The 26,389-nt window shown below is 36.5% G+C and overlaps 4 protein-coding genes and 1 long non-coding RNA gene across 6 annotated transcripts; 4 read left to right on the forward strand and 1 right to left on the reverse strand.

Moving 5' to 3' along the window:
- Positions 1-391: 391 nt before the first annotated feature.
- On the forward strand, positions 392-11,349 carry LOC110384535 (GATOR complex protein NPRL3). Its single transcript, XM_049844261.2, has 11 exons — positions 392-865; positions 1,324-1,536; positions 1,697-1,791; positions 2,150-2,363; positions 3,501-3,655; positions 5,533-5,664; positions 6,816-6,980; positions 7,429-7,603; positions 8,287-9,004; positions 9,278-9,471; positions 10,191-11,349. Exons 1-11 carry the CDS (start codon positions 667-669, stop codon positions 10,343-10,345), a joined length of 2,415 nt encoding a protein of 804 aa, XP_049700218.1. The 5' UTR covers positions 392-666; the 3' UTR covers positions 10,346-11,349.
- A 753-nt stretch (positions 11,350-12,102) lies between these two features.
- On the forward strand, positions 12,103-13,081 carry LOC135117987 (uncharacterized). The gene is made up of 3 exons (XR_010277289.1): positions 12,103-12,310; positions 12,401-12,593; positions 12,873-13,081. It is a non-coding gene; the product is annotated as an uncharacterized LOC135117987 (long non-coding RNA).
- Positions 13,082-14,207: 1,126 nt separating this feature from the next.
- LOC110384576 (motile sperm domain-containing protein 1) lies at positions 14,208-17,398 on the forward strand. The gene is made up of 4 exons (XM_021345912.3): positions 14,208-14,425; positions 14,511-14,674; positions 14,831-14,997; positions 15,818-17,398. Exons 1-4 carry the CDS (start codon positions 14,305-14,307, stop codon positions 16,005-16,007), a joined length of 642 nt encoding a protein of 213 aa, XP_021201587.1. The 5' UTR covers positions 14,208-14,304; the 3' UTR covers positions 16,008-17,398.
- Positions 17,399-17,690: 292 nt separating this feature from the next.
- On the reverse strand, positions 17,691-21,564 carry LOC110384583 (beta-1,4-N-acetylgalactosaminyltransferase bre-4). The gene is made up of 4 exons (XM_021345924.3): positions 21,090-21,564; positions 20,741-21,013; positions 20,213-20,428; positions 17,691-20,066 (listed from the first exon to the last, which is right to left on the reverse strand). Exons 1-4 carry the CDS (start codon positions 21,422-21,424, stop codon positions 19,937-19,939), a joined length of 954 nt encoding a protein of 317 aa, XP_021201599.3. The 5' UTR covers positions 21,425-21,564; the 3' UTR covers positions 17,691-19,936.
- A 253-nt stretch (positions 21,565-21,817) lies between these two features.
- LOC110384577 (serine/arginine repetitive matrix protein 1) lies at positions 21,818-26,165 on the forward strand. Of its 2 annotated transcripts, none has more exons than XM_021345913.3 (6): positions 21,818-22,591; positions 23,441-23,535; positions 24,277-24,491; positions 24,658-24,883; positions 25,100-25,245; positions 25,336-26,165. In XM_021345913.3, exons 1-6 carry the CDS (start codon positions 21,907-21,909, stop codon positions 25,568-25,570), a joined length of 1,602 nt encoding a protein of 533 aa, XP_021201588.3. In that variant the 5' UTR covers positions 21,818-21,906; the 3' UTR covers positions 25,571-26,165. The 2 variants fall into 2 exon arrangements, with proteins under 2 accessions (XP_021201588.3, XP_021201589.3); XM_021345914.3 differs by having other exon boundaries at positions 23,441-23,532.
- Positions 26,166-26,389: the final 224 nt, after the last annotated feature.

Below are 26,389 nucleotides of genomic sequence, written 5' to 3' on the forward strand. Positions count from 1 at the left end.
TTTATGGCGAATCGAGTCTTTTCAGTTTTATTGAAACCTTCACATTGAAACTTTAAATAAATAAAAGGTTATTTGTCTGCTCATAACAATAATAAAAAATCCAAATTATTTACTTTATTTGTATTAAATTATCTTAAAAAAAACATATAAATAAATAAGTCCCCTCTATTGCGCCATCTTGTGTCGAGTAGCAGTACTAATAATATTGGAAATATGTCTACAGCATCGGTCCACAGATTTCATTATAATGTCTATGAAAAAGGTGCATTTGTTATTGCATTTAAGAGAGATAGCACGATATAATATACTAAGTAAAGAAGAAAGAATAAGAAAAGAAAACCCTTGCTTTGGGTACTGAAACTGGAACGTATTCGAACACGATGACAGCTGTCAACTACAGAAGTGACAGGAAATCTGTACGTACGTCACAGGAGTGCATGTTTTCGTAGTATATTTCATTGAATTTATGTAAAGAATATAAATAGTCACCAATTTCTTAACAGTTGTATAGTATTTTGGGTACAAAAGTGTACTGTGTGTTCATATAGCTAAAAGATGAGTAATTTGTTAAATTGCTATAAATACCATACGTTACAAAATCTGTTTATAATCACCTTGTTTACTTCACACTGCTCGTAATTGCATTGTTACTTTACATTTGTGGACATGGAAGTGAATCCTTTGAATATATTCTTCGTGAAATCGGACAGTAAAGGTGACAGGTTACTGTTCCGATACCCATATACAACTGAAAACAAGGATGAAAGCAAACAGAAGAAATATGGTCGACACAATCCCTACGCCATTAATTCTACTGAGGACTTGTTGCAAAATACCCAGTCGCAGACGTCAAATATCTGTAAAGGTTAGTTCTTAAATAGGTCATAGAGGCTCGGCCGCCATAATTGCATACTGAATAACAATGCACCCATCTGAATAATAAAAAACAATTTGTTTATCTTAATGTATGTCAATATTATTTAAAGATAAGGTACGCAGCTACTCCTGACTAGTAAATGGACGTAAATCAATGTTTATGTTACCTTTCTATCATGCTCTTGCACATTTTGCATATGCATTAATAATGCAATGGTATGTACATATGTATGTAGTTACTGTAGCTATCTTTGCAATTCAATTGTTTGTAACTTTAAGCATCTTACAAGCATGTTTGAATGTCTTGAAAGGAAACTTTAACTTCTGTATCTACGATGCAGACAGACACAATCTGTGTGTAGTATGTATGACTCTTGCTATAGGGAAGTTGTTAAGTTATTTCATCTTACTTTACACATTGTTCAACATAAAGTACATAATTTCCAGGTCAGCTAAGTGGCTTCACAGATGAAATGCTATCAACCCTGTTTGCGGTCAAAGCAGAGCTATGCAACAGGAAGTTTGAGCTGAAAGTCAATGATGTCAGGTTCGTGGGGCACCCAACCCTGCTGCCGTACAGGACTAATAAGGATGATACTGCCACTATGATCCTTATAAATATTGTGTTTGCCCTCCAGGCTTCTGCAAGCCATTCTGTTGGTGAGTCTGTGGAGATTTTACATTTATGCTCAAAATCAAAGCATTCTCATGTATGTAGATTAGCATCATTATCACTTTAGTACAAGTATTCAAGTTAGGTGACAAAACAAAGGTGATGAAAAAGAAAAGTACAAGTTATATTTTTTCTGTTTGCTTCCAGTGAAATGTTACTACGATTTGAGCAAAAGACTGGGAAAAGCACTGAGACATGAAGAAAAAAGGTGCTCATATTTGACTGAAGAAATGAAAATCATGGTAAGCTTTCTAAATTATCAATTAAAATTCAAATACTTCGGAATCAGGTTTAGTGTTAAATTCCTTGTCTTATATACTTCAAAACCCTCTGACTTGGGGAAGCTTAAATATCCTCAAGTGACAGTAATAACATAATAATATTTCAAAAATAAACCAAATTATAGAATTTCTTAGAAGCCAGTTAGTCTGACACCAGTTTACTAAGGGGTATTGGGTTGGCTAGGTAACTGGGTTGAGGTCAGATGGGGCAGTCTCTCCTTGTAAGTCTGGTCTACAGCTGCATCTGGTTAGACTGGAAGCAGACTCTAACATAGTTGGGAAAAGGCTCGGAAGATGATATAGAATTTCTTAATTTTAGCTGGCAGCTCATGATGAAGTATCAGTGTTAGACAGTGAAATGAATGGCGACAATGATGACGAGGAAGACAATCTCCGTCACTCGGTCAGTTCTGCTACCTACAGTAGTGAGAATGGCACAGATACCACTCCTAAGTCAGCTTTCCACCTCATATTGCAACGGAGCTCGCTGGCGAGGTCTATGAAGTCTGTGTTTGAAGAACTTAGTAGTACTGGTGAGTTTATGTCAATTTTATATCGCAGTATTAATAATTTATCTTATAGATATTTGGTACACTTTCATAAATAATTCTATACTTATATAATAAACAGCAAACATTTTTGTTTGTACCCTGAAGCCTCCAAAAATACTGAAGCGATGAAGCTAAACTATCCCCTACTGGGGTACATAGGCATAGACATAGGCTAAATAGAGTTTAGTTAAGATGTGGAGAAGGTGAAACCGTGGGAAGCAGCTATTTCACAATATTACAACTGTGCTGTGTACAAGAATCTGTGCTTACACAATCAAGGATTGATTCATTGTTTTGCTATGTTTGCTTTAAAGATAAAGCTCTGTCATTTCATCTGATAACAACTTAGAAAACCGACTGCATTGTCTAACTCACTTGAAGTTATATCAAAACCGAGTAATTACATTGGTTCAGCAAAATTAACTATAAATGTACCTCAAATATAATCATGAATGAGCCAGGATTTTATTAAGATAGGTAAATATGTATGTCACCTAAGCCTTAAAATGTATGTACATACATTATTTTAATTTATATCAAAACAATTAAAATGGATGGAAACAATTAAATGGAGTTTGTAATTGTTCTTATATAACATCCTTCAACTATGAACTGACTAACTCAGGTATGCACAACGTTTAGTAACTAGACAGTACATCATTGAATGTAATTAAATACCATGATTCACATAAATATGCCATTACGTGTTTACCGGTGTTGTCATCTTTTGCGTCATTTCTTTATCAGTTTTATACGGTTGTTTATTTATCACTATTCACTGATATCGCGGAATACCAGGTGCACCATTCAACTATAACGATAACCAAACCATAACCAGCCGTATACTTGCCGCCCATTGGTCAAATCGCCGAATTGACACTGAAAATGGTCCTTATGTGCTTTCCTATATTCTCCCTTAAATTTTACCCCTATGCACACCTTAGTTGAATGACTGACTGACATGGGGCAGTCCCACATCTAATCCTTTACTTACTCCCCTATTTCCTCCCTTATATCCTACCCCATAAGTACTCCCTCCTTTGCTACCCCTATGTGTGCCCTTTTCATGGGCTGGATCCACCTCTGAATTATATTCACATGTAAATATTTTGTTTACAGGCATAGTGCAAGTTCGGATAAACAAATGGGTGCTACTGTCTTTCTGTTTGCCACACAAAGCTCACCAAATACACAACAGAGGACTGATCATAGAGCCTGAAACCATTGACAAGTGCTTGCAGAAACTAAGGCCTTACCATGGAATATTGCTTATGGTAAGTGCCTAACTAACTTTAAAGTTAACTAATTGTTAGGAGTTTTAACTGAAAAATAACACATAATACAAGTACATAATACATACGACATTTATTTTGAACGTTATTTTTATAATTTTAATGATTGTTTAGTAATATCCTAATTTATATACAATCTACTGTGTAAATGCTGGGAGGCAGGAGAAGTAACACAAGATATGCGAGACGCTAACATCGTCACATTATATAAAGGGAAAGGCGATCGTGGCGATTGTAACTGTTACCGCGGCATTTCTCTCCTGAGCATTGTTGGCAAACTCTTTGGTCGAGTCATCCTATCTAGACTCCAAAAGCTTGCAGAACGCATATATCCTGAGTCCCAGTGTGGTTTTCGTCCCCAGCGTTCCACAGTGGATATGATCTTTACACTCCGACAGTTGCAGGAGAAATGTAGAGAGCAGAAAACTCCCCTGTTCGTGGCGTTCGTTGACCTTAATAAAGCCTTCGATACAGTCAGCAGGGAGGGTATGTACTCCGCATTGGAGAGCATTGGGTGTCCACCTAAGATCCTGAGCCTCGTCAAATCTTTCCACGAGGGTATGAAGGGCGCAGTAGTTTTTAATGGCCGTACATCTGAGCCGTTTGACGTATGTAGAGGTGTCAGACAAGGCTGCGTCTTAGCTCCTACCCTGTTTGGAATTTACTTCTCGCTGATATTACGTGCAGCTTTCGGTGACAACCAACAGGGTATCCATCTGCACACGAGGACAGACGGAAAGCTGTTTAATATCTCTCTCCTGAAATCTAAGAAAACCCGTGAGGATCTTTTCGTTGATAGTCTTCTCTTCGCTGACGACGCGGCCTTCGTGTCTAATTCCGCACAAGAGCTCCAGTCCATGGTGGATAAATTTTCGCACGCCTGCTCTCTGTTTGCCATGTCTATAAATCCCAAAAAAACAGTTGTGCTAGCACAAGGTGCTTCTACTACCCCGGCGATTTCACTCGATGGCGCGCCGTTAGAAGTAGTAGACAAGTTCAGTTATTTAGGGTCGACTGTGTCGAACAATCTTTTGCTTAATGCCGAGATCGACATCCGCATCGGCAAGGCGGCAACCATGTTCGGGAAGCTAGGTACAAGGGTATGGTACAATAAGCACCTTACTACTAAGACCAAGATGGTTGTCTTTCAGGCTTCCATCTTAAGCATACTCTTGTACGGAGCTGAAACCTGGACATCGTATGCAAAACAAGAACGTCGTCTTAACTGCTTTTACATGCGTTGCTTACGAAAGATCTTGGGTATAACATGGCAAGACAGGATCACAAACGAGAGGGTTCTAGAAATTGCACAGCTGCCTAGTCTGATGGCGCTCCTCAAACAGAGACGTCTGCGTTGGCTAGGGCATGTGCATAGGATGGAACCCTCTCGATTACCACGACGTGTTCTTCTTGGTGCAGTAGCGAATGCAAAAAGAGATGTTGGGAGGCCGTTGCTTCGTTTCAAAGACTGCATCAAGCGAGACATGGCAGCATTTAAAATCGACCACCGTGACTGGGAGAAGCTCGCGGAAAAACGTCCTGAATGGCGCAAACGTGTCGCAGAGGGTCGCAAATTTTGCGATGAAGCCTGGTTCGGAGTGCTTGCTGACAAGAGACAGAAAAGACATGAACATAGTTCGACACTAATGTCCAGTTACTTCTCTTGTCAAGCCTGTGGTAAGAGATGTCGCTCTCGTATCGGTCTGTTCAGTCACGAAAGGCGTTGTATCACAGACACCACCACATAAATCGTCTGCAATAGACGAAATGGCCGTTGAATTTATATTAGGGTCAGCTTCCAGCCAGTTTATGAAACATTAATTTCTAAGACAGCATTTTACCCCTGCGTGCATTTTCAGGTGAATCCAAATGAATTGCTAGCTTCAATCCCACTGGATAGCAGCTCAGCGCTCCTAAGACTGATAAAATTATATAGCCCACTGAAGAGTTTGCAAACACTCGCTATTGAAGCTGATCTAACACTGAAACAGGTAACTAACAATACAATTTTTAATTTTAGAACTGTATAGCACTGGCATGACAGAAAAAAAGATGTATGGATGTTAGAGTATAAAGGCTCGAGCAGACCGGATGCGTATGCGTAACTACGACGTAACCACGTCGTAGTCACGCGCGTAGTTACGGCGTAACCCGATGTTACACCGGGTTACGCAAACGTCTACGCTATCGAGCTGAGTACGCGCAACGCAGGAGCATTGCGTGCCCTGCTGCAGCCATGTTTTATTTTGCTGTTTTCGACGCTTATGTTGTGCACGATGTCTGACGAATGGGTTATATGGACCTAGTAGTTCATCTGACGAGGAAGACTCAATATTACTACAGTTGCAACCAGTGCTGCAAGGAGTCCGATTTTATGCATGCGAACCTCGTCCTCGTTGGTCATTTTATTTGTGAAAAGACATTAAAATAATCATAGTACAAATTAAATAGAAAGACAATAATCATAGTACAAATTAAATAAAAAGGAAAACAACAATACCTAACTAATTACATCGTTAACAATTATAAAAATAAAACAAAACTTAGTGTCGGTTTGTAATAAAATACAACTGACTGCAGTTACGCGCGTAGGGCAAAACACAGCAAAGGTACGTGCGTGTTCAAACTTTTTCGGTGTGACGTCCAATATGGCGTGCCATTGAATACAACGTCATCAACGCGACGTTGCCGCTCTGCTCTGCGTATAGTACGGCGTAGTCACGCAGCCTGTTTGTATCTTGGGAGCTGCATTGCGTATGGCTACGCATTACGTCGACGCGCACGTCTACGTTACGCAAGCGGTGTGGCCTGTCTCATACATTTCCATACATTACAACTCATGGTTACGCCGTAACTACGCGCGTGACTACGACGTGGTTACGCATACGCATCCGGTCTGCTCGAGCCTTAAATGCGATGGAATCTAAAAACGGCTACTTATTTAAAAATCTCATTAATTTAATGAAAAATAGTAAGAAAACCAAAAAGTCGCTGTTGGCAAATCTCCCAAATAAGAAAATGATGAAATGTAATAAAAGTCCTCTAACCGCTCATGAACCTGTTCTTTGTGTTTCAACTGGCTAGGTTGGTAGGCTGTACAGTTTTCAGACAAAAGAAAGCTAATACAATTTTTTCTTTCTAGGTGTCCCAACTAACAGGTCACCTAGTATACTGGGCGAAAGCGACAGTGATCTACCCTCTTTGCGAAAGTAATGTATATGTGGTAGCGCCCGGCGCCAACGTTCACATAAATTCGCCTCTGGTTGAAGAGTTCGCTAAGGAGTTCCCGGGACTGTGCTTATTGCAGGTATGTGTTATATTCTACAATAGAATTTAGATCTTAAGGGCTTGGGAATAAGCGCTGAAATGTAAAAAATAGGTTAAAAATCAAGAACTATTTAATTTAACGAATGTTTTCAGTAGACGAAATATTAAAGTAGAAATGCATTTATGTGTCAACACCCCATTGGCGGATTATATGAGAGACTTGATACCAAACGATAAAACGCAGGCAAACGTCTTTTGTTTGAGTGGCGGTCGCAAACCTATCCAGTCAAAATATTTATATATTTTTGACGACTCCTGGCGGCCACAGAATACTTTTATCTTTTAACATTTAGACCCAAGTTCACCGACAACACAATCTTCGCTTTTTAATAAGCAGTATTTTTTGTTAAGACGCAAATTTTGTCAGTAAACTTCGGTCTTTGTAGGCCAAACTCATAATTTTCAAACTGATTGTTTTATCTCACCAGATGCTAAGCGACTTCTCTCTCCCCGCTCCGCTATGGTACGTATCCCGCAACGGTTGCGGCGGCGGCGGCGGCGGGCGGCTCGCGCGGTGCGTGGCGTGGCTGCTGCGGCGGCGGCTGCTGCTGCAGCTACATACCTACGTGCAGTTCAACTCGCCGCACTGGGGACGGGACCCGGGTACGTGACCTTGACCTTGACCTTACTTTTCCCTATAGGTCCCGTATAAGTAAAGGTCCCATATCGCGGTAGCTGCGGTAGACAAGCGAGACTTGTAGCGCTGCTTTAACGTCGCTGACTGCTGTTGTAGTTACATACCTACGTGCAGTTCAACTCGCCGCACTGGGGACGGGACCCGGGTATGTGACCTTGACCTTGACCTTACTTTTCCCGTATAAGTAAAGGTCCCATATCGCGGTAGCTGCGGTAGACAAGCGAGACTTGTAGCGCTGCTTTAACGTCGCTGACTCCTGTTGTAGTTACATACCTACCCACTGGGGACGGTACCCGGGTATGTGACCTTGACCTTGAAATTTTTGTCCTTATTGCGTCTGTATGGTAGCTGTAGCACGGTGGCGGTAGACTTTCGAGGTATTATGCGTGGTTGTTACGTCGTAGTGCAGTTGGACTAGACGCACTGACCTTGACCTTGAAGTTTCTTTTCTATAAAAGTCTGAAGAACTGAGCAGCTATTTTGAGTAAGAAAGTCGTCATTTGTGTTGCAATCTTGAAAAAAATTGCTTATGGAACAAATGTAAAGAAGCTTATCAATACTTAGAAGGTGTATGTTAAACCAGACATTATTTTAACCAGCTTACTAAAGATACATAGGTAATTAAAAATTTATATTTTATAACTTACAGATGGAAAAGAATACTACTGCGAAAAACACGACGTATTCAACCAGTCTTGCAGTGTGTCCTTCTCCTCTCTCAACCAGATGCAGCTAAACGTGCCCGAACCAGTCGAGCCTAGAGAAACTATAAACACCTTCCCAGATTCTGACGAAGATTATCCCACGGAGAACAATTTAAACCAAACAGACTTCTCACACACAAAACCTATAGTTATAGAGTCCGAACATACGAAATACGATAAGTTCAGAGAAGCTGACTCTGCTAACCACTCTTTCGACGACGGCATAGATGTAGTAGACGGAATAAAACCTATTACGAACGGTTGTGATTACGATACCAAAGCTGAAAAAGTACAGAAGAAAATTCAAGGCAATTCCGTGGATAGTGGCATTTCCAGTAACATGAACGGTAATGGAACTTTGAACGGTGTGAATGGAAATGGAGAAATAATAGAAAATGGACACACAGATATTGTGAAAACGGAGTTATTGTCGAACTTGTCCCTTGATAAATCAGATTCGGATAAGAAAAGTTTGCCTTCGAGGTTGTCGGATTTGTCTTTAAAGGATAGTGAAGCGACTCTAAATAAAGATACGAGTAGTGATGAGGACAGATTCGAGAGCGATCAGGATATATCGCCGAGGTTGAAAATTAATGGGATGATGAATGGAACCGAAAAGAAGAATGGCGTTTCTTTGAATTTGAAATTGCAGAGTGAGATGAGGTAAGGTTATTAACAAATGATTTATTCTATCTAAGTCATCAAATGTATCAACATTTTTCAGCAGCCCTGGGATTCAAAGACAAAAGAAGGTTTCAGTTAAAAATAAATATTTGATGATGGAAGGGAACATCCACAAAACTATTATAGCATAGCATTAAAAAATTACTTTCAAAATTCAACAAAAGTTTTATTGTGTAGTTTTTTCAGAGATAATGCACGTAAACATATTTAGTTGCTAGGCCACTAATAAAAAAAAACGATTATTTTTTCCAGTTTCCAACCGCCTACAGTCTGGAACATGCCAGCTAGCTGCGACGTGGTCGACGCCTGTCGCATACCAAACGAGCCTCCAACGACCGAATCCTTGTTAGACACCTTCACTTCTGAAGAAAGGGCTGCTTTAGCGACCGTACCTGCTTCTAAGAATACTGATGATCTGTTGTTGCTGGCACAGTTGCATAAAAAAGGTATGTCCTATTTTTTATTATACAGTCTAAATTAAATATATGTCCACTTACATTAATAGCTGCAGAAGTTACGCTCTCGCTTTCTGTGTGCACCATATCACCCTCCATGTTATTATTTACTCCCCCTATGTACCTACTCCCTTATCTAACCAAGGGGTATCGGGTTGCCCGGGTAACTGGGTTGAGGAGGTCAGATAGGCAGTCGCTTCTTGTAAAGCACTGGTACTCAGCTGAATCCGGTTAGACTGGAAGCCGACACCAACATAGTTGGGAAAAAGGCTCGGAGGATGATGTACCTACTCCCTTATCTACCCCTTTGCACTTTAAAGTAAAGGAAGGAAGAAGTTAAGGGAAAGTAATCTTATTTTAAAACCCCTATGTAGGTACTCCCTTATCTACTCCCCTATACATTCATACCCTTATCTATACTAATATTATAAAGCTGAAGAGTTTGTTTGTTTGTTTGTTTGAACGCGCTAATCTCAGGAACTACTGGTCCGATTTGAACAATTCTTTCGGTGTTAGATAGCCCATTTATCGAGGAAGGCTATAGGATTTTTATCCGGGTTCGTACAGAGGTTCCCACGGGATGCGGGTGACACCGCTGGTACTCCCATATGCACATAGCCTATGTATTCCCATATACGCCCCTATGTACTCTAAACCTTGTAAAAAAAACAATGATCAACCATGTAAAAATGACTTATTTTTATTTCCAGGCTACTTCCGCGGCGAACAGCATTTAGAAGAGATCATGTTTATGGAGAACGTTAGCCGGTCACAGCTGATGCAACTGCTAGACAAATTCAAAGACGTTCTCATTACCTTCGAGACGGAAGACCCAGCCGTCGCCATGTTATACCCCTACCAATAAATCTCATTCTTAAGTCTTGCTTTAACAAAATACAAAAAATATATAATACAACCTGTATTTAACGGCCTTTGTACATGTAGGTCATAGATTAAGAATCGTTATGCGAAACTTTTTGGGACAGGATTTAGAACAGAATTTGCAAAGGTTTGATACGTTTTGTCTATGATGAGTGAGTCCCGCGCTTTATTTCAAATTTTTTTCAGTGTATTGTTATAGCTTTGATATATTGAACGATATATAGTGCCTTCTCCCTGTAATTTTCTGATTGTATAAGAGCATTAAACACAGCTGGTTATAAAACACTGTCCACCATTTAACTACTTTTATTCAATAAAGGAGGAATAAATAAATATCGTACATTGGATGCTTCCTAAGTTTTTAAACTGTAGGTAACTTATGTCGTGCAACTAGTTCTTTATACATTCTTAGAATGCACGGCGTGCAAAGGAGTCGTGATTTCTGCATTTTTTTGTGATTACGTTGATCCTATAATCATTGAAAACTGCCTAATTTTTTACTATATTTTCTTTCAATTTAAATGATTAAATAAACTCTAATTTTATGGCTACAAACTATTTGTTGTCTAACCCAACCATAAGATATCTAGTTAAATGCTCTCTAAAAAAACACAAAATTACACATTGCTTTGGACATTCTGTAATCTTTTAAAATCCTGGGTACGATTGGCATCTACAAAGCTCAAAAAAGGCTGTTCCTAAAGAAATACCTAGGTACTTATTTATAATATGTATATTGGTAGTGTAAATTATTTATGTTTAGAAATTATTATTTTTACGACATCACCTTCTGATTATTTTAGATTTGCTTAAATAGGTGCTAGAATAAAGACCTGATTGCACTATGTTTAATATTATTGTAATAATACACAACATCTATTTGGCTCTGTTTAATTTGAATTTGCCATTTTTTTTAATCCTTGGATGTAAATAAATACTAAACAATCGGACACTTTTGTATTTATTCAATAAATTTAATGAACCAGCTATACTTGTTTGCTTTCCTGACCATAATAAAATATCATTATAATGAAGTCTATATTCTATCGCAAATCGCTTAGATCCAGAGTATAGAAATTGTTAAGTAAAGAATCCAGTTAAGAATCTGTACGTTCTGGGATACTAAAATTAGTTACGGATAATACGCAAGTTTGTACAATAATAAGAAGGCTAATAAAGACTACTCAAGATGAATATGCTGAAGTGAGAATGGGTACAGTTATCGGCACGGATAATGAGCTCTCGGCGGAAGAGTGGGGATCGCTTTGCGCACTGTACACTTTAGGCAATAAACCAATAAATCACTTCTGCGCAGGTGAACGTCAGGGCTCAATATCCTTGCCGATGATTATAACTCTCATTCCTCAAAACAATGGCACGTCTCCTTTCACACCTTTTCTATCTTAGGTGCTAAATATATTTTTATGGTAGTAGTGTGTTTAGAATATTGTTTTTACAAACTGGATAAATAACCTTCTGTTTTTCTTTTGCATTTTGAAATTGAATTTCAGATGTTTCCTTACGTGAAACCGAACACCTCTAGAGCAGACTAACTAGACTAACGTTTTTTGGCGTTATTTCGACATTTTAAATCAATGTAAATGCATAATATGTATGTTTAAAACACATTCTATTCGTTATGCAACGAATATTTAATTAATTATATCATTTTCGATATAGAAAATAATGACTCAAATCTTTGACATTTGTTATAAGGTTATGTAGTATAATATATAGTCTGTGTCATTTCAAAACTTCAAAACCAAAACAAACATTTTGCTCATAAACTCATAACTAGATTATAAGTTTATTTATCTAAATACGAGAATCGAGATTTCAAAGCTCCAAATGGCTTTAAGCGGTCAAGTGGACTTTAAAAAAAGTTGTACCCATAGCCAACGGCATTCTACTTGTCCTGTGTTTTAGTTTGGTTCCAAAACCATCGAAAGTAAGTACACAATACTTAACATTTATATTTTAATATACAATACAGTCTTTGTGAATTCTACGTCTATTAACTAAAATATTTATCTTTTAGTATCTCGCAACGCACTGCCTTCGTTGAGTCAGCTGGAAGAGCTAGTAACCTTCTTGGAAAGCAAACCATGTTTGATTATGAGCCATGCTCGTACTGCGAATGCGAGCGTGCATGCTTGCATGCATGATCCGAAAACAACAGCCCTAAACAGTGAAGTAGTGGGTGTATGAAAATATTGGAGCAGTGGTGTAAGGTTAGTAAAAAATAATCATTTATGAACCTATATCGTGTGTGTTTACCGTTGCATTGAATCATGGTAAGTATAGTAGGTACTCTTTTACATTGTGTTTTGTATGTATTAGGTAGTAAATTACTATTGACAGCAGGCAAATACAATGACTTTACTCTATCCTTCAATTTCAATCATAAAGGCATTTGAAATTGCAACTGAAAGTTAAACCACACCAAGCAAATAGTTGTTCTATTTATTTTATATATTAGGTACACCATATAATTTTTGCTTGTGTTACAGTACCTACTGGAAGGACAAAAAGGAGCAGTTCAGAGGAAGTCCAGTTCTATTGCAGCTGCGAGCCAACATGAAGAATTTGCCAGAACTCGGTGTAATCAAGTTAAAAATACATTCTATTATGCAAGGAGAATGTTTTGGAATCTGAATTTAGAAATAAATGCATGTTCATTATAAAATACAAAATAATAAAAAGACATGATAAATTAAAATATTGTTTTATTAATTCATGATTACAGAAAAGTTAAGTATTTTTATAAAAAATACTTTGATACCTGCACACTAATGTAAAAAATGTTTATATTACTATTTAACATACACAGGCAAAATACATATGTATTGTTAGAAGGTGTCTACATAGTATTGTTTATTAAATAACTTCTAGCATGACATCCACTGTCCAAGTCACTGCTAGAGTCCGGCTTGCTTATCAACCGGGTCACAGTTGCTTCTTACCTCGTACTTATCAATAATATCTGGATGGTTGATGGCATCTACTGTATATTGTTGAGTCCTTGAGGCAGATGCTTGTGAGACATTGTTCTTGCAATGTCACATAGCATTATTTGGTACTTAAATCCCACTAACAAAAAATTTGACGGTAGATACCTGCAAAAGGTGGATGGATGGTAAGTTTTAGGCGCCTATCCACTGTACTGTATGATGATTTATATTATATTGATTAAATGTAATATATTGGTGCGGTTGCTAATTCCTCTTCGACGATACGCCTTTGTTAGGAAAGGGGAAATCTCAGGAAATCTTCTTTCAACTGTCGAATCTGCTCTTCAGTCAATCTTATTATAGTTTCTATCAGTAGTTAGTGTTAGTAAATCCATAATATGTATCACGGAGGCCTGACTTCTTATTTATTTAATTATCATGATGTTTAGTTTCTTTCAACGAAAAATCATACAGGAAAGACGAACTCCCATCTAAAACATTAAAAATAGGCGCAAATGTTTCAGGGATTAAAGTACGATAAACAAATCATCATAAAAACATATTTTCACATTGCAATTTATGAAATAACTTGTTTTACTTACATTTTAATCGCCATCATCCAAGAAAACATCCACAATTTACACGCTTTTCGGTTTGACAGATAAAATCGAGGGCGAAGGCGAGGTTGTCGTTGCAGGCGAGGATGTTTCGTGTTGCTGAATACCGATTTTCATACATTTGGCACCAAATGTTAGTTCTATGTCACGCCGTCAACATCGTTGAGGCGCTACGATCGCGCAATTTTAACTAATGAATACCGCCGACTTTTCATCTGATGTTACAACGATGATTTCTTGGTTGTTAAGATGTTTTGCCTTAGTGAATCGCACCCCAGAGCTGTCAACATTACGTCAATAATGTCAGTTGTGTATGTGCGATTGTGAAATTGTTATTGTTTTTCTATTGTGTTGTTTGCGAAATATAAATAAAAATGAAAAATTTCCCCGTTTTCGTGTTCCCAGTTTCTTTGGAATTCTATTTAAATGCACGACACACTCATAAACAATTACTGACTGTTTATAATCCCTACGATTTCTCTGTTAATTTCAAAGGTATTGTATGAATCTAAAAAGTAAAACGTGTCGTAATGTCCTCGATTTTTTTTGTGTTTGAGTATGGTGGAATGGTTTTTTACAGTACTATGTACATCTCCGAAGAAGTTCACAGTGATCGACCCGGAGGGTGTGATCGCTCCACAGAGCTGCATCGACATAGTGGTTCGCTACACACAACCATCTGTTTCCCATTGCGACACCGTCGAAAAGTTTAGGATAACAATGTATGACAAAAACACCCAGCAGGTACGAATTTAACACACATCTCCAACATAAAACATTGATATAATTCCTTGTTAACTGTTGTGGCAAGTGTCTTAATAATTAAACACAGTTGTTTTATTTTATTTAAATTAGCTATATACTCACGTGTTAATTAACATTATAATGCGCTTTTTGCAGGCACTGGGCAAAAGAGACATTCTAACAAAATTGATTGAAGGAGAACCTTCTAATATAAACCAAGAGAGCCTTGGAGACAGTTTTCACCCACTGGTAACAAGGGCAGCTCCTTTACGGCCCACTGAAGAACATTCACGAGTCACTCCATGTCAGCACCCAACACACAGGTCAGTCTATGCAATAAAACCTATTTGGAACTTTAAATAAGTATAAAACTCCTTGCAGAACAGAATAAAGGATTCTTTTATGCCAATGACCTTGTAATTTTTCTATGCATAAATAATTAATGGTTGGATCATTTGTTCAAGGAGAGTTGTGTTTAAAGCATTGATATTTTATTTAAAATACCACCAGCAAACTCTTTATCATTGTTTCATAACCTACTTGATTAAAAGTGTTTTATTCACCCGAATCCTATATTGATAAATTAATTATCAGGAGAATCAAATGGCCATCCATGTATTATGTAGGGCAAGATATAACTTCTTTTAAGAAATAATTATTATATATTCAGTAACAGCAGGATGTATAATTTTTATTAAAATAATAAACAAGAGGCAGTGATAACAAACTTAAAAACAATATGATGACGATTTTATTCAACCTTCTAATCTTTGTAATAAAGAGCATAAAATGACGAACATTTTGATAACTTAGCTGTAAACACAACACATCAACTACCTAAACAGATAAGAAAATTAATCAATTTAAAATGTAAATGTGATGGTAATTGATTAGGGCATTAACTTTCATTTGATTAGACTTGACAATGGCTGATTAAAAATGTTATTGGTTTGCCTTTTTTAATTTTTTTGTTTGATACAAAGTAAAGAAGTCAAACAACTGGCTGGAAAAACAAAACAAAACAGTTCTATCCATGAACTCTGAATGTGCATGGTATTTTTCCAGTGCTAAAGGTTGAAATACAAAGAAAAAAATCTGACATTTTGTTGAAATAATTCTAAAGAGTCTATATTACTTTCACAGAGAGCAGCAACCAGTAAATGTGGTGGCAGTAGCAGTCAGCATATGCTGCATTGCTGCCTTACTCCTCCCAACACAGCCTGAACAAGTTATCAAATCACAATGGCCCGACTGGCTCCACATTGGATCAAACCTCAAACTGGTATTCTCCTTTGTACTTGGCCTAGTTTGTATGCTCGTCCTAAGACCATAGTTAAATATTATATTGTATTGTGAAATTTTATTGCTATGTCAGTTCTCCCAGTATTCAAACTCAAGATATAATTGGTCTGTAGATGACTTTGCACTTTAATTGAACTGTGCTGGTATGACTATTAACCGAATTACAATATACTATAATCATGATAAAGCATTTTAAAAATAAATGGTTTTGCAGGTGTATAGCTGTTATAAGTTAATATAGATAAATATTGAAAACAAGGTAACAAAAAATATCTTCAAAGACAAAAAGTAAAAATGTTATTGATCACTATTGCCCCAAAAAAAGAATTTAAATAGCATAAGGAGCTTAAAAAAACGATTGGACAATAGCAATAAAATTTCGATTTAGTGCTGCTGTAGAATACAAATTAGACTAGTTATAAACCATGACCAAACAAAATACTTTATGTAACCTGATTTGGTTGAATCTTATGAATTTATGATTGTGACGAAATTATAGATAGAGTCACTTTTATGTTGAAAAAATCGAGTTTCAAACTAAAAATGTGAACAGATTTTGCAGAAGAGTTGTTTAAAAAAAAAAATCTCTTGTATCCATATAGAATGTGCTAACAATCCATGTATTAAATAGTTCAGATTGGGTTTTTTGACAATCTTGTTTTGTTACTGTTGTATTGTTTCCATAGATCAAATTCAAGTCAAGAAAATATAAATTTGAATCATAAACTGTTTGATTCATAAATAAAAGGTTTTGTTGTTAGATGCAGCTGCCAACTATCCTCTAACTGTTTATTCAATAGTTTGTTTTACTATTGTTTTGAAATTATTGAGTGCTGTTTAGTATAATTTTGAAGTGGTTTAATTATAGGTTAATTTGAGTCTTTTAATTTGTGATAGGTATATGGTGCAAAAATTATAATTACAGTGTGATTTAAATTTTAATTAGGTGCTAATATTTTTATTGATATGGTTTGGTGTTTGAGTTTTAAATTATGACTATGGACATTGTCGTACCTTGCTTTTAAAGCTAACATATTTTAAGTCACCTTAAAATGGAAATGGAATACTTACATGTAGAGGTTTTCTCAAAGTATTTAAGGTATTAATATGTTAAAATTGTACGTATATTTGTGGAGTGGTATCGTAACTTAGGCCTGCTAGTAATGTTATCGTCATCGTGTAAATAATTCATGTAGTTACTACATTATTTTTCTTGTAATATACCAATGTACAAAACCTCCTTACATTATACCCAATACTTCTTTGTATTGATTAAAGTAAGCATTTTTGTAATTATTTGTGTAAATATGTCAAAATTTTACCAATGCTTATGCAGAATGTATTTTTATTGAATCCCCCTGTGATTTGGGACCACCTGCTGTGAAAATGTTCATGCCAAATATATCTACAAATCAATCAAAATACTGTTTTCATTTCGGAAATATACCCTCCATCAATTTATGAATGAGGAAAAGGAACCCAGTCTAGTAAGGGTGTTTTAATTTTTAACCTGCGAATTACATCGCAGGCGCGATTTCTCTGCAAGACCGAAGTGTGCTTATTGTTCAAGAATTTATTGTATTTCTACAGCGAGCAGGGCTTCGCAACCGCACTATGCCATAAGCATCTGCTGTAGCTTAAGAAGCAATTTGCAACATAAGGAAATTCATAGGGGGTGAATGATAGTACACATTTTTATTTATAACTCTTTTTATTTTCTACCAAATTCATACAGGTACATTCTGTTTATTTAAGTAGAAATAAATTTCTTGCTTGATTGAGCAAATGCACTAGCTGGATATTGATGCTTATGAAACTAAGTGGAAAAAAACTAGGTACCACTAGCTTTAGAGCTTAATATTTCTAGTAGTGACGTCATTTGCCTATAAAAGTAGATCTACAGTCCAATAATGATAAGTGAAGAACTCTCTATTGAGAACTGTACTTATTACTCTTTACTGCAGTAGTTGCCAAGCAAGCGGTATTATTGTGCTCTCATGGTCTCATGTTTGATTCTGATTCGTTTTGGTGGTTTAGTAACTTGGAAAAGCTGTACTCAAACGATGGACGGATGAATTTACATTCATTTGTAGAAATAGGTAACGTAGAATTTAAATATTTGCTAGATAAGTATGGCTGACACAGCGAGATTGAATAGTATTGATATTTTATTCTATAGGACGATATTTTTATGCATTTATTAATTTTAAATTCTACTTATTGTAAAACGTGTAACCGACTACGTTAGCAGCAATAACAGTGTCATTTACAAAATAATGGACTTTCTATTATAATTTAAAATTGAAACCTTACTAGAAACCACTATTGACGTCAAAACCTAGCTACCTACCAACTGATCTACTTATTATAATTACCTACCAATTAGGTACAATTTCATTCAAATTCCTTTGTTTCACTGATATGACTCTTCTATTTCATTTATTTTAACAATTCATTAGTATCACTATTCCAGTTTTAGTTGCAAAAATTGCTGTTTCTATAATTCATTTCCTTTTTACATCTTACCAACAATGCATTTGACGCTATGATAATGACGCCAGAGCTGGTTATTGAATTTGAGACCTTATTGTTCTCATCATAAAGTAGAAATTCGTATGTCCGTAATTTTCATTCAGTATCGTAAGGGGGCACAAAGTACGAGTACCGCTCTGACGTCATCCAAAACAGCGTAAACTCACATTTTACCTAACTCCAAGTGGTCTTAACATAAACATTAAAATTCCAATACATTTGAATAAACAATTGCTTATTGATAGAAACAATTTAAGTACAAGTCAACAACTTTAAAAGTTTTCAAACAATCAATTCTCATAAATAGTAACATACTAAGACTTATGTAGATGTAATTGCACTAGATTAATTAACTACAGGACTCTATGGACAGAAATCGTTCAATCCCTCAACAAGAATATCACAATGTTTTATTATAATAGTATTGCTTTAATTAGATTGAAATGACATTAGGAACATTAGCGGTTTAGCTGAGTAAAAGTATTGGTCTTCTTATGACTAGTATTATAATCAAGGCAGATTTGATAAAAGCCATTTCTTATGTAGTTAGGAAATCATAGATCAGTAATTATGGAAATACCACATTTGAACAAAAATAGTATTCAAAAAGTAGTTGTCTGTCTGCCCTACACCCAAATTGTGTGTATTTAAAAACGTTGTAAATAAAAACGTTTGTTTATTATATTTTCAGGCTTTCTACAACTCTGCCTTACATTGCTTGTAAACTATTATTTTTATGTGAATTTATAATTATAATCAGTAGTCTGATTGAACTAAACTATGGCTTTGGAATCTATCTTCTATTCAAGTCAAGCTATATTTGAAATTGAGTCTAAAGTTTATTGTTTCAAGAATTAATTTCTAATATTCTAGCTTACTAACTCACTACTTATATTAAAGTGGTCTTAAAATTTCAGGTAATTAAAGCGAAATTGAACAGGAAGTGATATGAGTAACTCTATAGTCCATTTGATTTGGTACTTTTTTAAATAAATATTTATCTTACTTTAGGCTAGCCTTACACTTGTAAGTTTTACTCACGTAAGTAGCTTATATTACATTTACAAATGTAAAACCCCTTTGTCGCCGTCCCGACCACGTCGCTTATAGTAATTTCTTATAACTTCTTACAATTAATGGAAGTTAGGGTGCGTCTACACGGTGCATGTCTGGAGCAAGTTAACATGCGCAAATGACAAAAGCACGCGGGTGGGTATTTTGCTTTGGTACATGCGCGAGTCGTTATATCCGCACGTTTTTAAAACGCATGTAACTTGCGCACGTGCCTCAACACGCGCAAGCCACTTGCACCCTTACTTACGTAATTTTAAAGGAAGCAACTTACGAGTGTAAGATCAGGCTAGATGAGTAGGATTATTTAACAAAGTACCTAAAGAAATGTGTGTAATTGTAGTATTAAATGATATGCTACAAGTCAACCATGATATGGGTAAAGAGTGGATGAAGAACAGTGGCTACCTCTGTGTATTGTAGTGAGCTTAACCCGTCTGTTGCCATCCTTTCCTTGGTGAAATTTATCACCTTTTTTCGTTGTTCTCTGAAAATAAAATCGTCATGACATTAATAAACCAATATTACTCAGTTTTTTTAGTAATATGAGTACTTTTAATATTGTATTTGTAGCGAGTAAAAATGTTATGGTGTTAAAACAATTTAACTTTATTATGTTAATGTAATACTTACACCTTTCTCTCAGGTTTAGTTGAGACCTTATGATACCGACTAGTCTCTGGCTGAAACCTGCACAGTTTCAGATTACTTGCCTCCAACCTCGAGTACAAGTCATCATCTTCACCACCAAAACCATAGTACTCGTTGCTCATCCCATTTACAGATTTAAACTGCTTTGATAAAATTGCTATTGCACCACTAACAAGGTTTAAGTATGGTAGGACAAACCTGAAATATAATGAAATCAAAATTAGTTAGGTAATCTATTAAAGAAAATAACGAAGTAAAAAAAAAATTAAAAATTATTAAAAATACCTTTTTGTTCACCATGGCTGAACCATGAATCTATTCTACTACTACAATATTCACTGATTAATTTTTGTGAGCCGTATTCAACTGATCAAACCAACCAGTAAAATTTTTCAATCCAAATCAATGCTGCCAGGTGCAAAACTAATAAGAATAAAAAAAACTATTTAAGTAACAAATAAATAAAATAAAAATGCAATAAAAACTTTTTGGTAATGCAATAATGGTCACCTATATTTGTTGATGCTAGATGACATATGCCTGGGTCTCTCAGTGCAAGCATAGAGGTTGGCTGGCCTCAAAGGTAAGAGGTCCACATCATGAAGTATTAAACAAGGGTAGCCAGCTTTCATAGCAGCTACAGCCCCAATGTTCATGAGCTTGGCTCGGTTGAAAGGACGGGAGTCCACTTGTTCAACAACATAGATTCGATAATGGATATGTTGCCGATGGAAATATGTATGCATGTACACTAGGAACCCACGTAATTGTTCAGCACTATCTCTGAAATAAATAAATATGATTTAAGTGCTAAGCTGCATTATAATTAAAAAAAAAATTAAGAGCTTTTAATATTTACCTGTAAGGAACAATAATAGCCGTACTATACTTGGGTTTGCAATCAGACGGAGCGTATTCTCCACCTTCCTTTATCCTATGGCCCTCAATTAAGTCTCCGTCTACTAAACTAATGGACAGAGTAGTTTCATCGTGTATAATGTCGTAATAATCACAGTCAAGTACAGCGGAACTAGTAAAATTGTCAGCAGTTGCCTCATGAAGGCTACGAAGGATATTATCTTTTTCAATAAACTCGTAAGAACGGCGGGCATTCATATCTGGATGCAGCAAAACTAATAGCGTAATAACGATTATACCACAGTAAATAACCTTTTTCTTATTAGCATGACGCATTTTTCTAAACCAAGTCGTTTTCCCCCACAACTTTAAACAGTTTTAAAATTAATTAACGGCTTACAAGCATTGAAATACAAATAAAATTAATCGAATAAAATAATAATGCCTTGTTTACGTTTGATCGATCGTTAAATAACTGTCATTTTTTGACACGAACAGCTGTGTGTCAAAAGTTTTCATTCGGAAATCGCTTTGTTTTATTCAGTTTTATGAAATTAAATACTGGTTACTTTCTATGTACATGTAATTTGAATACATGTATTCATATTTAAAGCAAATTCTTGGGAAAAATAAATAATAGGATAAAGACACTACTACTGTCACAGACTTATTAATAACAAAGTGAGGGTAGAATTCAAAATTCGGAATTCGTTTTCGCTGTTCTGACTTACTGGAAATTACAATACAAACTTAAACAAGTGAATCACCTCATGCGTAACAAAAAAGTTTGAATATATGTGTCCAATTTGTGATTCAAGATGCCATTTGAAGAAGCCAAAACAATGAGCATTGCTGTCATTGATACGTCTGAGGGCAAAGAATTTTGTAATACCTCGATAGAAGTAATAAGAAAATGCTCACAAAAGGACACGATAAATACGTCATGGGAGCGTAGTTTCGCTTCGACCCATGAAAATAAAGATAAGGATTACAATAAGACGCCACCTTTTGTGAGTATCATGGGCACGGACGATCCCAGTTCTACACTGGGGAATTCAACTACCAGTTCCACTCAGACGGAACCATTTGTGACTCTGCCAGTTAACTGCAGCTTTGTTGACGTGAGCCTTTCCTTCAGTAAGGACTTTAACATACAAGAATCAACATCTAACGATACTTCCGAACAGTCTCTAGGAAGTAAGCGTTATAGACGAGACTCCAGTGACGGAGAGCACAAAGAATTGCGACCATGGAAGAAAAAGTGTCCTGATTCATTATCATCCAGCACGTCTGATTTGACAGACCCTCAGTTAGCACTTGGGCCACCTTCTTGTTTGTCCAGTAATTCTGACGTATCGTTTAAATCGATCAACAGCAACCATTCATTTAAAGTTAGAAAAAGACGTATGAAATCTGAGTCGAATTTATTCAGAGATGCCCTTCAAAGGTCAAGGAAAAGCACTGGCTTCGGCAGACATAATTATTCTGAGAACACTACTCCAGGTAAGGAAATGTTACCCGTACGATTGCAACTCGTTTATCGACCTCTAATTTGAATACGAATTAAGTACCTAACCTACCCAGGAATTCCTCGCATTCCCTCTCTCTTCCCATTGATAAAATAATGTTTAGTTTTTGTACCTACTGAATAGATTCGTTCTTCAAGTAGATTAACATTAAACTGGCTATCCTGCAAGATTAGCCCTTGCAGTATTTAGGTAACTACCTATGTACCTAGGTACACTAAGACCTATGTTAATTGTTGGATGATGCTCTGATATTCAGCACGAGTTTATTTTATGCACGATCCTTGTTAATTTATGTATATAAGTAAACGTTACTGCAATTTTCAGAACTTTGGCCAAAATGCAAATTAAATACTCATACGGCTTAATTAATTGTAGTAGGTGTTATCTAGTATAGTACTATGCCATCTGAAACTAAATTGATGTTGCACATAACTAGGGGTTAGTTTAACAACTTGAACTTGTTATCTCAATTACTGATAACATATTTTTATTATTACAAACATCGACATATTTGATGAGCTTAAGATCAAGCTCAGTCAGCTGCTAATATAGCAGTGACATCATCGTCGCGGTCCCAACATTACGAGTTTCACTTTAACGGTCAACACAGGACAAGAGAATAATAAAACCGCATTTTAAAAACAACGTCGGATTAGTTATCCGTGTGTTTATAGACAAGGACCAACTCGAGTATAAACTCGTTTCTTTGGAACTTCTACTTTAGTTATGGGCCTTACACAAAACAGCATAAAGGTTGAATTAGAGATAGAATGTGCTCTGGATACGGGACAGTTGAGTGATATGGAGTGGTTCATGTTGTCAGGTGGAACGCCGCGGAAGGACAGGAGTTACCGGAGGAATAGCAAACCTAAAGCTTGGAGGATCGTGGATTTGTGTGCATGGATCGGCAGAAAGGTAGTTAGTATCACTTTGTGTTTATTATTTTGATTTACAATATCCTACAAAAGTTAAACATGTGCAAGTAGGTACTTGGGTGTGTTTTGATGCATGTATGATACTTATTTCAAAATGTATATAATATTATATGATTTATAAAAATAATGTGCAACTGCATCGTAGTTTCAACACAATACCTACACATTTAAAAAAAGGCGCCCCCTTAACCGCAACTTTAGACTTCAGCGTGTAGATTGATAAACCAAGTTATTAATAAATTGTATTTACGTAAATGCGACTTATGTAATCATACTTCTGTTTGTGATAAAGATAAGTTTGTACCTAACACATGATCTATGCACTTGATGTCTTCAGCGTTTTGTCAGAAGTTTTTAGGTCATTAAACTTGATTTCATTGTTAAGCTTCTTAATTAACATCCGTGGGAACAGCTGGGTAACATTAACAGTTATAACGTTTAATTAGATTAACTGATGTTCTTTGAAATGATCTATCTATCTCGTGGTCAGATATTTTTTTTAGGCTTTTGTAACAGTGCGGATTAGGGCAGCATGATCCGATTCTGACATAACTTCGTTGTTTGTTCTATATTTATATAAAAATTACGTCAAGTTGTCTATTGTTCTCCTATTTTACATATCCTATCACAATGTTAAGCGACCTTTCTCGCACACTGTACCTAGTATAAAATTAAAAAATCTTCGTACACTTTCATTGACTCACAGTTTTTCCTTTTTTTACAGGGCTACCAATCAATCACCGGCCTGTACTCCGACATACTACGCGAGCCCTTAGTTCACCAAGAAAACAATGAAACTTCTGAAGAATTGAAAGAGCTGAGGAGGTTCCTAGAAGAAGTAGACAAGAAACAAGAACGGCTCGCGCAGGAGAACGAGAGTTTAAAAGAAGGAATGAAAAATATGATGAACAAAATTGAACAACTCGAGGGTAAGCTCAGGTAAAACTACTCCATTGGTGATATTAATACGAAAGATTAAAAAATAATATTAAATAGGACTGCAATGAATGGCATAGGTAAGGGGATGCGGAGAGTCCTGTGCCCCATTTACTCCGCCCTAAATCCAGCCTATTTTTTTTTATAAGGTTGGAAATGTTTTTTACAGGAAACACGAGAGTCCATCAAAACCACAGATACCTCCGCCGCCTCCACCGCCGCCCCCGCCCCCGCCTCCGCCACCGCCGCCGCCACCACCGCCTCTTCCAGCAACGAAGCTCCCCGTGCGATCTCACACGTTGCCAAGATGTGGATCAGCACCGCCGAGAATAGCTGGACCCCGCCTCACAATAACCCCACAAGATATCGCTAATGTTAAATTGAGGAAGACAAGGGTAAACATTTTTTTACATTCTAATACACTGGTTCTGTCCGTATTGTTCCTGAATACAGATACCCTCAGTGTCTATGACTTACTTAATTTCCTCTGTCAAAAAATCAGTCAAACGAGGCTAAGGAACCACATGTGATGGTTATTTGACGAAAGATCATCAAATCATGGTTAATGAGATTTGGGATCCATTATGAACGCATTATTATTGTCGTTGCAGGACAATCCAGTACGCTCAAAACCAGTTCATAAAGATAGTCAGCCTTTGGTGACGCAGCAAATGCTACAGACAACACGGGCCAAATTAGGACGAGCCAGACCCGTCGCTGCTTCCACCCCCAAGCAACAACTTACTGAATTAGAAAAGTGAGTTCCCAATTTTTTATATCGAACGAATAACGGGATAGTAAAATGTGCTTCAGAAAAATCTACAACGCATATTTTTCGTGCTTTCAGGTGTTTGCTTCAGGAAACGACGGTGACATCACTATATCGACGACGAGTTGCCCGCAATACATTCCGGAGTGCGGAGGAGCTGAGACCGCGGCCTTACCCGGCGGCGCGGTGTTCACGGTCACCCCTTTCTCCTCGATCACCCCGCGCGAACTCTTTACCACGAGTCAAGCCGATGTCACCTCTAAAATTTCCCAACGGCATCAATCCTAATAATGCTAAATTGAATAATTATTGATAATTTAGACTAACTATTTGCGGTTAATAAGTATTAAGCTTATTATAGCTCAAATACCTACTTACGTAGACTTAAACATATATGACTGTTCTCCTATTTTACTAGAACATGTGCTGTTTTGGCTGAGGCCAATTTAAAAACGTACTAATTTATTTTATACCTACTTAAAACAATGTTTAATTTTACGATTTCTGCAAAAGAAAGAAATTCCTTTTTACTACATAGTTTTTGACACGATCCTTTTTGGTCTGTAGATAACAGCAGGCAAATTCTTAATAAAAGTTATTTGGGAATCGCAGGCGCATTCCATTCTCAGAGATAAAAATGGAACTTTCGACTGACTTGCATTTTGGTAACTAGATAAACTAATTATTTTGCGTTGTTTGATTATTGAATGACACAGCTACCTAATGACGGTTTAGAAACTCTATCTAAATATATGGCAGCAGATAGAATAGGAGGACCGACAAAAATTTCGACTAGGTAAACCTAGAAAAAATATTTATTAAATTATTGTGTGATTTCATAATGTATTATTTTGTATGAATCAGAAGTTGAATTACTTTCGGCTTAAATAAAAAACTGAGATAAGATACCTCTTGCATTTTATTGTCACATAAATTTTCATTTGGCTCTCATGATGGGTGCGTGCCTACGGCCCAGAGCCCATTCTAGCACTGCTTTTAGGTGAAGCGTAAAGCCATGTATTCACTAAGAAACAATTGTTTATAAACACTGTTTCAGAAACAATATATACGTGTTTCTGAAACAAGGAATTTTGTTTCAGAAACATATAATTTTGTTTCTGTGGACGATGGG

Source organism: Helicoverpa armigera, chromosome 16 (genome assembly GCF_030705265.1).
Source record: "Helicoverpa armigera isolate CAAS_96S chromosome 16, ASM3070526v1, whole genome shotgun sequence".
NCBI lineage: Eukaryota > Metazoa > Arthropoda > Insecta > Lepidoptera > Noctuidae > Helicoverpa > Helicoverpa armigera.